Source organism: Onychostoma macrolepis, chromosome 11 (genome assembly GCF_012432095.1).
Source record: "Onychostoma macrolepis isolate SWU-2019 chromosome 11, ASM1243209v1, whole genome shotgun sequence".
Lineage (NCBI taxonomy): Eukaryota > Metazoa > Chordata > Actinopteri > Cypriniformes > Cyprinidae > Onychostoma > Onychostoma macrolepis.
This window is the reverse complement of record NC_081165.1, coordinates 22,341,952-22,357,035: the sequence shown is the minus strand read 5'-3', so window position 1 is coordinate 22,357,035 and position 15,084 is coordinate 22,341,952. Positions and strand designations below refer to the sequence as shown.

Below are 15,084 nucleotides of genomic sequence, written 5' to 3'. Positions count from 1 at the left end.
ATTGGTTGAGCCAATGTTGGTGTGTCAGGCTGGGCAGGATGTTCAAACAGAACAATAGTGTTACAGGATATGATATATGAGAATATATTTTAATAGAAGAAAATACACACTTGAGCGATAGAGCCACTTTGTGTCTATGCTTGAAGCTTTACTCCCTGAATCTGGTCATGTAGTCTGACATGCAAAACATACAGATACATAGCAGCAGCATCTTTATGCCACACAGCTCCAAACTGCAGTTTTCATTACCGCAGGATAGTGCACACACACACATACACGCTGACACACTGTGCCCCAATAGGTTTGCTTTGATAACAGCAAGGGCTTGACTTAGTTGCCATGCCAACAGGACAGAACAAAGGCAGTAGCCATAATGACAGTAGCAATAGGAGATAAGAGAATCACAGCTTCATACATTTATATTCACTGCCATGATACAATTTACACACATAAAGCCTCATTTTCTGGGTTATATAAAGCAGCCTTTTTGGCATTAGTAGTCATACTGAATAAATAACATGTATATTCAATCATGCATTGCATTTGCCATCAACAACCTGAGATGCTATGTGCATTTAATAAACACATTTTTGTTGGGGTTTTCTGTAAGAAAAGGTAGGTCACCCATCTTTGCATCCCTCTCTGAGGTTTTATTATTACCGGTGCATTATTACTATTGCACGGACTGAGATCTGAAGAACCCTGAATAATGCCACAGAGACCATGCATTCCACCTCAGCACTGTCCTAGCAACCACCAAAACATCACATCGACCGCCCAGGACACCATAGCAACAACCTAGAGATCATAATAAGCACAGCGAAACCACTCAAAAATCATATCAGCGACCACCCAGAACACCCTAGCAACACACTAGAGACCATAATACCTTAACAATTGTCTTGCTACCACCCAAAAACCTTATCCAAGTGCTTAGCAACTAACCAGAGTGCCCTAGCAACATCCTAGTGACCATAATATCTTAACAATTCCCTAGTTACCACCCAAAACTTCCTATCAACACCCTAGAGACCATAATAACTTAACAATGCCCTTGCTACCACTCAGATACCCTAGCAACACCCTAGAGACCATAATACTTAACAATGCTCTTGCTAACACCCAAAAATGTATCCAAGCGCCTAGCAACTAAACAGAGTGCCCTAGCAACACCCTAGTGACCATATGTTAACAATGCCCTAGCTACCACATGAAACAAGGTGCACAGTTGAATGAATTGCCGTGTCTCACCAGAAGATGGTACCTGCAGCTGAATCATCCATCCATCCATTAATTTTACAAAGCGTTCGCCCACGGTGTAATAATACAGTAATTAATACTACATAGGTATTAATTCATTGTAAATTCATTATTAAATTGTTTAACTAGGGTTTATACATAATTTCCATGACAGAGTTCAAGATAAATCCTTTAATCTTACTACTGGAGCTGCCCGTTTGCCAGTTTCAAATGATTATTAAACAGCAAGCACAAACTATGCAAAAGCCTTTCGGCGCACCGAATTCACTCGTTTTCATTAACTCTTTCAAGTAAACTGAATTAGTGACCTAATGTAAGTAATAGTGAATGAGGGTATAGGGGCGATTTCGGATACAGCCCCAGAGTGCCCAAGCAAAACCATAGAGACCATATGGCTGTCACATGTTTGACCTAGTTTCTTTAGTTCCCCTATTGGTTAATTAGATCCTCACCTGTTTCTGTTTCCCCCTTGATTACGTTTATTACTTAAAGCCTGTGTTCTCCCATCATACTTTGTCTGCTATTGAGTTAACCATATGTGTTTTGCTACTCCTTTCTCCTGGATTTCTGCTGTGGATTATTAATAAAAGACTTTCGTTTATTCTATTCATCGCCGTGCGCCTCCTTAGCATACACGAACGTTACAGAATAGCAGACCTAAACAGTTAATTTCTTAAGCGGCGTTTTTTTTTCCTTTCTGTTTATTTTTTTTATTGTTTTGTTTTGTCCTCTCCTGGAATGGATCTGCCCGGCGTCCAACTCCTGTGCCTGAAGCAGACGGACCGTTCGCTGGAGGACCATACAAGGGACTTTCTAGATCTGGCGTGCCTTACACACTTCCCGGACCGCTCGCTCTGTGTTTTTTACATCATCAGCCTGAACGAGCAGTGTAAGGCACGCCTGCCAGCGAACGATCCCAAAGAGGATTTCGCCGCTTGTGTGGAGTGGGTGCTGATACACAACGAGTCAGCTTTCACCGTCGGCCCTGTGGAGGATGATATCGCCACCAGCCCCACTCCACCACTGCCAGAGACCAGCCAGCCGTCACCCCGATCTACGGTAATACTGCCTGAGCCCACTGCAGACGGAGAGCCTGAGCCCACTGCGACTGAGCCACTACCATCCTCTGACCAAGTGCGTGAGCCGGCAACATCATCCGTCGCCGAGGGAGTTTTGGTGGAACTCGAGGGCTGGGAGATATGTAGAGGAACTGAAGGACATTTTTCAGACAGACCTTATTGACTGGTGGGGAGAAGTACAAACCTGTGTCCCTGAATCTCCTGTGTCTCCGCTGGTCCCGTCCAGCCCTGAACCTCCTGTGTTCCCTCCCAGCCTCCTCTCAAGCCAGTCAGCTTCTCGCCTCCAACACCGCTGATGCCTGTCAGTCCCTCAGCTCACCCTCAGTCAGCGCCTGCCATGCGCTCTTCTCTTCCGCCTCGGGACTTCCAGTCTCCAGCTCCGCCCAGACGTGCGGATCCCCTGTCTCCACTCCCAGTCTCCGAGCCCTTGACTACACCTCGGTCCTCCGACCCATCGGCTCCACCTCGGCTCCTAGCTCCCTCGTCTCCACCGGTGCCCATCATCCCACTGGCTCCACCGGGCTCCCTCGTCCCTCCGGCTCCGCCTTGGTCAGTCGTCGACCATCCGCCACCTCGGGACTCCACTCCTCTGGCTTTGCCTCGTCACTCCATCCCTCCGGCTCTGTCAGGCTCCTCCTTCCCTCCGGCTCCACCTGCGTCCTCAGTCGCACCGGCTCCACCGCAGTCTTCCGGATCCCCGCCTCCGCCTCAGTCGACTGAGCCCTCAGCTCCGCCTTGGCCCTCCGGACCCTCAGTTCCGCCCCGGCTCTCCGTCTGCCCCATTCCACCTGGGTCTCCTTCTCCAGCAGCGCAGTCTCTGTTAGTCGGCCCCCTGGTGTCGTCAGCCCATTCTCCACCATGGCTCCTCCCACCGTCGACTCCGCCTTGGGCCGCCAGCCTGGCTGGCCTCTGGATAACCACCTGGCTTCTCCTGCTTCAGGCTCCTCCCTGGCTCCTCCCACCCCTCCACTCCCTCTTGGACTGACTTTTGGTTTTGCCCCTTTCCCATTGCCTGCCCTCCTCTTGCTCCACGCCCACCTCCAGAACCCCCACCCTCCCTCCTCTGTTGGACTATATTTGTCGGCGCGGGGATGCGCCGTTCCGGGAGGGGGCGTTCTGTCACATGTTTGACCTAGTTTCTTTAGTTCCCCTATTGGTTAATTAGATCCTCACCTGTTTCTGTTTCCCCCTTGATTACATTTATTACTTAAAGCCTGTGTTCTCCCATCATTCTTCGTCTGCTATTGAGTTAACCATATGTGTTTTGCTACTCCTTTCTCCTGGATTTCTGCTGTGGATTATTAATAAAAGACTTTCGTTTATTCTATTCATCGTCGTGCGCCTCCTTAGCATACACGAACGTTACACACACAAAACACCCTAGCAACACCCTAGAGACCACAATACCTGAATTACCACCCAAAATACTCTAGCAAGCACCTAGAACAACCTAGTGATCATAATATCTTAACAATGCCCTAGCTAACACCCTAGCAAACAACCAGGACACTTCAGCAACTACCCAAACATCCTATCAGTGATTTTGCAGAGGCAAGCGGTCTGTATCTGGTTGTGGTTGTTATGCTGCAACTATGTATCTAGTAGTTGCTATTCTCTCCTTGGACTCTTTCCACTTTAATTCACTGTGTGACAGCTCTGACTCCTTTTCATTTCTCTGTCTCCTTTCTTGACGACACATTAGCACAGTCCCATCCTCCTCCACATGATCCAGCGTTATATTCACCTGCCTGTGATCAGCACTTTTACATTCTGATAGTATATTAATGCTAACATGTTCAGGCGCACGGGTGCAATACGTGATCTGATCTCTCAGGTGTGACAGGATGAGATCATATCCATATCAGCTCATATGGACTGAGCTCAGATTTCGCTATAAAGCCTTTGCATGTGTCAAATCAGCGGGCTATTTTTAGCCGCTCTATGTGGTTGGGAGTCTGGTGGGATTTGTAGATAGTGGCTGGAAGACCGCTCTAGGCTGGAAGACTGCAGGCAGGATGAGTAAAGACAGGACTAAACGGATTGAACCTATCTTCCCCACCCCCACTCCATCTCTCTTCCTACAACACACTCCCTGTTTCTTTCACTCTGGAACGATTGATTAATCCCTTCGATTAAAGACCCCCATGGAGCTCCATTATCTGTAGCGGGTATGATTTCAGCACTTTGCGAGAATATCGTAGATTGCACCAATTAAACAATGCACCCTTGAGATTTATCGCTCGTTCTCTTGGGTACGCGGCCGCTACAATATAATTTATTCTAAGTGAATGTGTAATATAAGTAGCAGGTTAGCAGGGCTCCCCCCCTCCTGATGCAGCAGGGCAGACTATTGAACCTGATTGAGTCAGTCACATAGATTGAGACAAACTCCCCCTGAGAAACACAGTGGTCGCCCCATGTACACTAAATATACTACATACAGCTCCATTTTAGTGTATTTAGTCCTTTAAATTACTAGGAAAAAAGGCAGGTTACAGATGGTTTAAAGACATGATTAAATTAGTTTGATGTTGGCATGCATAACGATTCTACTTGAATGTTGTTTTTGGTTATTATCTTTTCTGACGGTGTAACTACAGTGCTTTCAAACGGCCCATATTTCAAAAGCATTACTGCTTTTCAATGTTAGAACTGGCTGTATTAATCTTAAATTTGTAGCTTTTTAAAATTGGAAGGCCAATGCCAAGGGAACATGGAGATAAATAGAGCCAAACAGATGGAGAAAGAGAATGTAAACATGAACTTGACTAGGTTTCTGTGTGAACAGAGCCACCTAGTGGCTGAATGTATATGTACATACTGTACACATGCCACCAAACAGGAATGTAGCATTACATCATTTGCTCAACAGTGAATCCTCTGCAGTGAATGGGTGCCGTCAGAATGAGAGTCCAAACAGCTGATAAAAACATCAAAATAATCCACAAGTAATCTACATGTATCCAGTCCATCAATTAACATCTTGTGAAGCAAAAATATGTGCATATATTAAACACATTATGGATTATGGACTCATATTTTGGCAAGAAGCATCATTTTAAAATTAAAAAGACTTGATGGATTTTTTACAGTTTTTCTCGATTGCTTAAACACATTTCTTGAAATGATGCCTCTTTTTTGCTCTAAAACTCTAAACACAAATCCATAACTTCCACAAACCCTCAAAAACACACCCACTACAACACAGTTTTACACACTGATGAGATAAATTCAAAACAATACTACAAAAACAGGTAATAAGTGTTGCTTGTGGTACTGCCCAAGTGTTTTATTCGTTAATTTAATGTACTATAGAGTACAGTACAATACAGCAAACAACAACAAAAATAATTATTCTGCCCCAGCATCCTGTCTTTGGTCTGGGACGGGCCAAAGAACCTCTTCAACAAATCACAGGCTTGGCCCTGGCCAGGCAGCGGGGGTAAAATCATCTTGCATGCCTGATCCAAGCCCGGCATGCATCAACTAAAATATATGAGACTGTTTGTCTTCTTGCCCTTGCCCTTCCATGTTGTCCTCCTCCTCCTCCTTCTACTCCTCCTCTTCCTCTTCCTCTCCACCTCCTACTCTTCCTCTTCCTTCATTTCTTTCTCTACTCCCTACTCCTCCTCCTCCTCCCCCTCCTCTGTTGTGTCCTTGACCTCTTCTGTCACGTCTCTCTGGATCCACTGTTTCAAACCTAAAAGCAGTTTTTCTCAGTCGCTTTGGTGCATTTCTCAAATCATGCTTACTGTGATATTTGCAAAGAAGTACGTGCATTTCTCAAAACAATTCGTACAAACAGCACCACACAAAATGGATTTCCTGCAAAAGCCTGTAACTTACTCAAAATCTTTAGTTCATCTCTCAAAAGATAGTATTTATGTCAATGAACATGTCAGTGCCATCAGAATGAAAAGTCCTTGTGTCATTGTTCACAAACAAGATAGGCATGTTTTGAGGGGTAAGACTACTGCACAGAAAACTATATAATACATTTTGAGCAACATGACAATAGTAACTGACGATGTAGGAAACCGCAGACAAATGTACATAATCAGTTGCATGAATGAACCAAAGCAATTGCAACTCGTTCAAAAGAATGAGAAACTTTTTATGATGTGCACAAGTGACTAGATGATGTGGAGGTTGAACAAGTTTTGAGAATTTCATTTCTGATCTGAGAAATGCACCAAAGCTACTGAGAAAAACTGTAAGCTGACTTTGGCCCTTTTAATCTCCATCAATGGTTCTGATTGGTGTGTGATAAATTTGGACTTCTAGTGTTTCCACTTGGGCAACTGTGTGCTAACTGAGCTCAAATTTTGCAGACTTGAGTGAACAATATTGAATGCTAGTGCTTTCTAAATGACCACACGGTGTAAGCACTGAGAAATGTAGGAATGTAGAAATGTTTGCGTGTATTTGAGTTTTGCAGTAACAGTTCACCAAATCTGACTCATGTGTCAAAGCAGGGGAATATTGTTTATAGTTTAGGGAAATGGGTGTGTTTCTTAAAAAATGGTGTTATGATTTTGAAATTTTAGTTCAAAAGCCTGGTTATAGTGTTTTAGCAATCGAGAAAAACTGTAATAACACAGCTTTTCACTTTACAAAATGATGGACCGGAGTCACGTGGATTAGCTGCTTGTGGATTAGTGTGATGTTTTTATCAAAATAACCAAAACAAGCCCTCTTTTTTTAATTTTTTTTATCTGAAATGCATTTGGATTGGATTTCATTGAATTAACTAAAGTTAACAGAGATATGTGAATTAATACATAAATGGGCTTCATCCACAAAAGCCCTAGTTTGTAATTCATCTCATTCATTATGTTCATTCTTGCAAACATGCGACTGTCCTTGAATATGGGGGGAATAACCCCAAAACACACCTCTCCAGACATCAAGGCCAATTGTAAGGATTTGATGAAGTCCCGGTGCAGACGTGTATTTTTGTTGTTGTAGACTATTGTTTCAGATGTGAAGTCTGTGACTCCCAGAGCAGCTGCTCTCACTCTATCAGAACTGACGGAAGTGTTACATACTTCCTTCAATTCTTTCCTCCTGGGACCAACACAAAGTGCTCCGTCAGAGAACAACACTGCACAGCAAGAAAGATACATGAAAGGACCTATGAGAGAAAAGGGGTAAGGTGATTTTCCCATTCAGTTTTTTTTTTCCTTCTCTTTCACTCACTGTCTCTCAAATCCTGGGAAATTTACTGTTTGTACTTATTTTTAGTATCTGATTTTTCACTTTTTTGGTTTTTCAAGTTTATTCAGAGGACATTGCAAGTTTGTATATATATTTAACTGAATTTATTGCTAAATTGAGAAATTAAATTGTTAAAAGAATGAGTCAAAGACATAAATACACAAAAGTTAGATTAAACAGTTGAAGCTGTTTTAATCACTACAGCTCAGGGGCGAGAAAAGAAATGCTTAAGTGGGTGGGCCTACATTAAACGGGCAAAGTGTAGTGTATGAAAACGGCATGTCGAATTACCAACAGAAAGGTCAGCATAAATGTTAAATACACAATACATCTAAAGCACTGATTAACATTAATGTTAATTTCAACATTTACTAATAATTATTAAAATTAAAAGTTGTATATGTTAACATTCACACCTAAGCTAAAACAAATAACAATGAACAGTTATATTTTTATTAACTAACATTAACAAAGATGAATTGCTGATTGTTAATGCATTAACTAACATCAACTAAAGGAAGTTTATTGTAAAGCATTACCTCAGTCTGAGACAACTGGGCTTCGCAGATGATCTCTGTCTCTGTCAGTTCACGTTCAAAGGAAAGAAAACGTCGAGGACTGTAGAAATGTGGAGAACAGTATATAGCACATGTGTTTCTTTGCGGATCAAACACTGTACCTACCTATGCTAATATGATGCTTCAAAGACGCTTAGCTCAGAGATTTCCAATCTATAAATTCATCACCCTGCAGGTGGTCTGGTTTTATTTGTAGATGTAGTCTGGATTCATTAATACTGCTTAGTTTCAAATTGGATATCCAATAAAGTTTGACTCATTGATATTTGTTTCACTACTTTCAAATTCAACTCCACAAACACACGCGTTTTACTATTATGAAAGTGGGTAGCTTCACAACTACTACAGCTCATGAGGCCACTTTCAAGGGTTTATGAAAGATGTTTGTGACAGTATGTGCAACTTAAGGTCTCTAACACTAGATGGCAGCGTACTTCAGCAGTCCCGAAGATATTTTACGTGTATACAGGTGAAAAACATTCTCATTCTATCTTAGAGATATAAAACGGAATACAACAAAACATTTGTTTGTTTGTTTATTGTTAAGATTTAAGATCACTTTTTAATCATCAGCAACCATAAATAGGATTAAGCAAAGAAAGTAAAACTGTAGATTTCAGACTGACACGTCACATGATCCTACAGAAATCATTCTAATATACTGATTTGATGCTCAATAAACATTTCTTATCGTTTATTATTATTTTTGTGGAAACCGTGATACATTTTTGTCAGGATTCCTTGATGAACACACATTTCAAAAGAACAATATTTATTTGAAGCAGAAAAAAATGGTAACATTATACTGATCACGTTTGATCAGTTTCATGCATGCTTATTAAATAAAAGTATTCATTTTTTCCCAAAAAACAAAAACAAAAAAAACATCTTTTTGAAAAATATGCACTAAAAATATACTATTGTAATTCCCTTGCATTCTTGATATTTGAAGTACTGACAGAAATGTTCACTCTCAAGAGTGTTTCTTGGTCATCAGTGTGTATGTTCACATACAGACACTAGTCAACTCATTTTAAGCATGAGAGAGCGAGTCTATTGTGCCTGTCACTCTTGTTGCACCAGCAGCTATCTGAAACATTTTGAGCACACGGGCTTACACTCAGAGTTAGCACGTCTCTCTCACTAATAGTGCTCCTTGCAAACAGGCTTAACCAATAGAACATCTGCAGAAAAGTTTAAACTGCCTCTGACAGACGCAATCGCCTGCTGGGAATGGGATTATCGGCCAGGTAATCCAGAAGGAACAAAGACACCTGAAGGTAGGCATGATTTATGTCTGTCAAATGCGTAAAGGGGTTTGATTCATGATATACTAATGCTTTATATAGGATAAGTTGTTAGTTAGACTTTTGACTTTCTTTAAACATCTATAAAATGCATTTGCTTTAGTGGGTGACAGTTTGTGTGAGAGGAAATAACTGTGTGTGCCAGTTACAGAAAAGAAAAATAAATAAATAAATAAAGCGCTTGAGTAAATATCCACAGAAATTGAACTTCTAGCCTTGAGACACTGAGGCGTTATCCTTCATTTCATGTTAAAGTCACGTCTTGTTTGTTGATCAAACTTTATAAAGTCTTTGAAAACAGCTGGGATTGCTTGACTATTACAGCAGACCCTTTAAGCAACAGGGTGTTTGTTTGGTTGCTTTTCCCCTTGATTTAATAAAAGGACCATCAAGAAGTTCAAAGATACTAGTTTATCATATATTTCTTCGCTGTTACGTTGGTATATTTGTGTGTAGATGATCGTTCATCATCCAGCTGTAGCAGCAGGACATTTGAATTCCTGCCCTGACCTCTTGACCTGTATTTGGTAAAGGCCCACCAGCTGACCTTCAGCAAGAGCCCGCAGCCTCTCTGGTGCCGCTATTTTAGCTATACTATATCAGATCCCGAGCCAGCAAGCAGCAAAGACACGTCCCATTAGCACCTTGCACACATGGGAGACAGAGACGCTCGCTCAGGGGTGTGTCACGGCTCCATCATGCTTTCTAGCTGGCTGTGAGTCAATGTAACTTAAAAGACAACAGATGCACCATGGGTGTAGATTTGAGTTTGGATGATGAGTTTGCACATGACCCTGGCAAAGTTAAGGGACTACTGAATGATGCCTATATAGAGATTGCAGTTGTAATTAAATGATAGATAGACTGATGGATAGAATGTTAAAATAAGATATAAAGCTACATATTAAAATTCACTATTTTAAATAGATTAATAATTACAACCCGAATTCCGGAAATGTTGGGACATTTTTTTAAATAAAAAAAAAAAGAAAACTAAAAGACGTTCAAATCACATGAGTCAATATTTTATTCAAAATAGAACATAGAGAACATAAATATTTAAACTGAGAAATTTTACACTTTTATCCACTAAATGAGCTCATTTCAAATTTGATGCCTGCTACAGGTCTCAAAAAAGTTGGCACGGGGGCAACAAAGGGCTGAAAATGCAATAAATTTTTTAAAAGATTCAGCTGGGAGAACATCTAGCTGTAATGGGAACAACGAGGCGTGAGGCGTGCGGATCCATCTGTAGGGTTTTATTCAAAGACATGGTCATAAATACAGGCAGGGTCGAACAACGGCAAACAGTTATGGCATGGGCAAGAGTAATCCTAGGACAAGCGTGGGTCTTCGATCGGCGAACAATATCCAACAGGGCAAGGCAGAGAGAGATAATCCGGGTACACGGGCAATAGTCTAAGCGAGGTGCAAACAGAGCCCGAACGGCAGGGCAAGGGTTAATCCAAGACACAGGCAGGAATGAGGGAACAGGAAACAAGGCAACATGAAATGACAAAACTAACTAGAACAAGAGACTAGACTCAGTAAAGCAGCTAACACTGATGAGTGATAAACGCAGAACAATACTGGTGATAAAACAGAAACACGGAATGGCACGGTAAGGCAGCTTGCGCTTGAAGAGAGCTATACACAGATCAATACTCGGCGATCTGTGCAAGGAAGTCCATGGTTTACGTAAGCTGTGTGATCAGTGCAATCAGCTGAGTGATCAGTGCAATCAGATGTGTGTGTGTGTGTGTGTGTGTCGTCAGTGCAATGGATAATGGGTATTGTAGTCCGTGGATGATGTGCAACAGTAGTGTAGTGCAAGAATCAATGTGGTGAGCGAGTGACCTCTGGTAGCGAGTGGACAGAAGACCACAAACCGGATTCTTGACACTAGCAAACTAATAAGTTAATTGACATCAGGTCTGTAACATGATTACCTATAAAAGGGATGTCTTAGAGAGGCAGAGTCTCTCAGAAGTAATGATGGGCAGAGGCTCTCCAATCTGTGAAAGAGTGCATAAAAAGATTGTGGAATACTTTAAAAACAACGTTCCTCAATGTCAAATTGCAAAGGCTTTGCAAATCTCATCATCTACAGTGCATAACATCATCAAAAGATTCAGAGAAACTGGAGAAATCTATGTGCGTAAGGGACAAGGCCGAAGACCTTTGTTGGATGCCCGTGGTCTTCGGACCCTCAGACGACACTGCATCACTCATCGGCATGATTCTGTCATTGACATTACTAAATGGGCCCAGGAACACTTCCAGAAACCACTGTTGGTAAACACAATCCTCCGTGCCATCTGCAGATGCCAACTAAAACATCTGCAAAAATCATGCAAAAAGGAAGCCATATGTGAACATGGTCCAGAAGCGCCGTCGTGTCCTGTGAGCCAAGGCTCATTTAAAATGGACTGTTTCAAAGTGGAAAAGTGTTCTATGGTCAGACGAGTCCAAATTTGACATTCTTTTTGGAAATCACGGATACCGTGTCCTCCGGGCTAAAGAGGAGGGAGACCTTCCAGTGTGTCATCAGTGTTCAGTTCAAAAACCTCTCTGATGGTATGGGGGTGCATAAGTGCATACAGTATGGACAGCTTGCATGTTTTGGAAGGCACTATGAATGCTGAAAGGTATATAAAGGTTTTAGAGCAACATATGCTCCCCTCCAGATGACGTGTATTTCATAATACTGCAGCTATTACAACAGCATGGCTTCATAGTAGAAGAGTCCTGATTGCAGTCCTGGATTGTCCTGCTTGCAGTCCAGAACTTTTACCTAGAGAACATTTGGTGCATCATTAAACGAAAAATATGTCAAAGACGACCACAAACTCTTCAGCAGCTGGAAACCTATATCAGGCAAGAATGGGACCAAATTACAACACCAAAACTCCAGAAACTCATAACCTCGATGCCCAGACGTCTTCAAACTATTTTGAAAAGAAGAGGAGATGCTACATCATGGTAAACATGCCCTCATCCCAACTATTTTGAGACCTGTAGCAGGCATCAAATTTGAAATGAGCTCATTTTGTGCATAAAATTGTAAAATTTCTCAAATAAAAAAAAAAAAAACGTCCCAACATTTCCGGAATTCGGGTTGTACTATTAATTGTTTTTGCTGGGGGAAATAAAAATGTTGGCAGTACAACTAAAAATCTGAACTGAATGGTCCGACCATGCCAGCAAAAAAAAAAAAGTCAAATGTTACAGATAGAATGATAGAACAGACAGAAACACAGACTGGATAGACAGACAGATAGATAGAACAACAGACAGACAGAACAATAGGTGCAGACAGATAGAGTGACAAACTGATCAATTGACAACAAAACAGACCGACAGACAGAACAACTGACAGACAACAAAAAGACAGACTGATATCAGAGAGCAAGAATGACAAATTAAGTGATAGAAAACAAAACAATAGACAGAATGATAAAACGATCAACAGACAGCAAAACAACAAACAGAGAGACAGAATGAACAACTATCAATAGACAACAAAATGACAGACATACAGATTAACTGAATGACAGACAGAAGACAGACAGATAGATAGAATGACAAAACAATCAACAGAACAAAACCACAGACAAATATACAGACAGACAGAACAGCAAATTATCGATAGACAACAAAATGACAGACAGACACATAGATAGAATGTCAGGCAGGCAGACAGACCAGATAGACAGATAGATAAACAGACAAAGACAAATAGAATGACAAAACAATCATACAAAATAAAACGACAGACAGAATGACAAAACGATCAATAGACAACCAAACAGACAGAACGACGAAACTATCGACAGACAACAAAATGACAGACGCATGTAGCAGAGGTCAGCGGGTAAGTGCTGTGCGGGTAAAACCTCACTCCCCGATCTCAAGTGGCGCTCTAGCGACAGACACTAGAGGCCGTGGCCTTTAGCCTCCTTTTTAAAGCGCCTGCCTCCCATGCCGGAGACCACGGTTCGAATCCCGGGCGAGTAGGACCGCGACACATAGATAGAATGTCAAATAGTCAATAGATAGAACGATAAGTAGAACAAAAGACACAGACATATAAAATCACAAAACAATCAACAGAAATGACAACTTCAGACAGAATGACAAAACAATCAATAGATAACAAAACAGCAGACAGACAGACAGAAGGACAAAACTATCGAATGACAACAAAATGGTAGACAGAAAGACGGATAAAATGTCCCTCGTTTCTTTGTGGCACATGATCTCATGACAGAAATACAGTGTGCTGCATCTTCAAGAGGTGCAAACCCCAATATCGTGACCTTACTGTCCTCATCGTAAAAAAAGTCACGCTGTGATAAGCGAAGCAAAATTTAAATTAGCAGAGCCTTTTATTACAGCCAATGCTTTGTCTGGATGGGCACAGGCAGCATTGAAGCGCCAGCTGATGCCCTGCCATGTCAGCTCTGCTCTCAAATCACGGCAGCTCATTCCCACACTTTGCCACTTTTTGTGATTTGGGGAATATTTGGCCATTCGTAAACATGTGAACCAGGTTAAACAAGTACAAATAACCCTCAACTTGTTGTCTTCTTATCTTTAGTCACAGCAATGAGTAGAAACTTTGACAAATGACACTGTGTGACCACACAGCACAGGGCTTTCAACAGCACAAGCTCAACTGATATTGTTTTGCTTGAAGCTGGCACTGTTATTGAGTTTTAAGCCGTGTAATTTTCCATACCCCAGTGCATTTGCGAGCTCAAACGGAGACCCATTGATCAACAGAACGCTATAATTATTTTGACCTTGGGCCAAAATGTTGGAACATAAAAAGCTAAGTGTGTACTCAGTCAGAAATTTCCACCTGACCCAGCCAGGACTTGTCAGTTGAGGTCCTCTAAGCGTTGACATGCTATTCTTCGCAGATATATCGGGAAAAGCATGTATATAGCTAGATGTTTTCAGATTCTGACAGCAGCAGAAAGCCCAGCGTGACACCAGACTTCCCAGAAAACCTCTGGGTTCTTATGAGATGGCAAGTGCACAGGCTAATTTTTCATCTTAGGTTACATGATCTGCAGGGGACAGGCGTTTCTGGGCCCCTAGAGAAACACACTACAACCTGCACAGAGCAGATGAGCATTCTTTACAACCTACGTGCTTCTCACCTGCCGTTGTTTGTCCAGACACGAGAAGAATTTTTCAATAGCACGCAGATGGCTACAGGGTTACCTTCAACCGATGCGATGAAGTGACCTTTACTGGGGTCAAAATGGTTTTGAATGAAGAGCGACTACTAAGACAAACAGGACAGTTACATAACATGATTCAGTCCGGCTGGCTGATGTGGCATGGTGATGTTATGGAGTGTGTGACAATGATCCAGAAGGGGTTATTAGCCTCATTTATGTCTGACTTGTCAGCTATAAGCTCATGGCTGTGTTTACACAAGGTTTTTACTCACTTGGCTGTTAGCCAGACATATTGAAAGAAGTAAAAGTGGTAACGTTGCAAAAAGTGAATTATGTAAGTCTGCTAAACCACAAATTTATCCAGCTATCCATTTAGTTTTTCTTATAAAAGTGTCTTTGAATCAGCAGTTGAAATTGTTTTGGAAAATTTTGATATTAGAATTGGACATGT

General features: G+C 41.7%; 1 protein-coding gene across 6 annotated transcripts in view; it reads left to right on the top strand.

The window, feature by feature from the left end:
* The first annotated feature begins 7,204 nt into the window (after positions 1-7,204).
* Positions 7,205-15,084, top strand: part of si:ch211-247n2.1 (calcium-activated potassium channel subunit beta-2) — a 33,741-nt gene continuing 25,861 nt past the window's right edge. The window contains exon 1 of one of the 6 annotated variants that reach the window (XM_058791765.1): positions 7,205-7,489. In XM_058791765.1, coding sequence (XP_058647748.1) covers positions 7,464-7,489 — 26 coding nt within the window. In that variant the 5' untranslated portion in view covers positions 7,205-7,463. Of the gene's footprint in view, positions 7,490-7,613; positions 9,415-15,084 lie in introns of those variants that run through there. The other 5 variants (XM_058791768.1, XM_058791767.1, XM_058791763.1 and 2 more) reach the window with 5 other exon arrangements.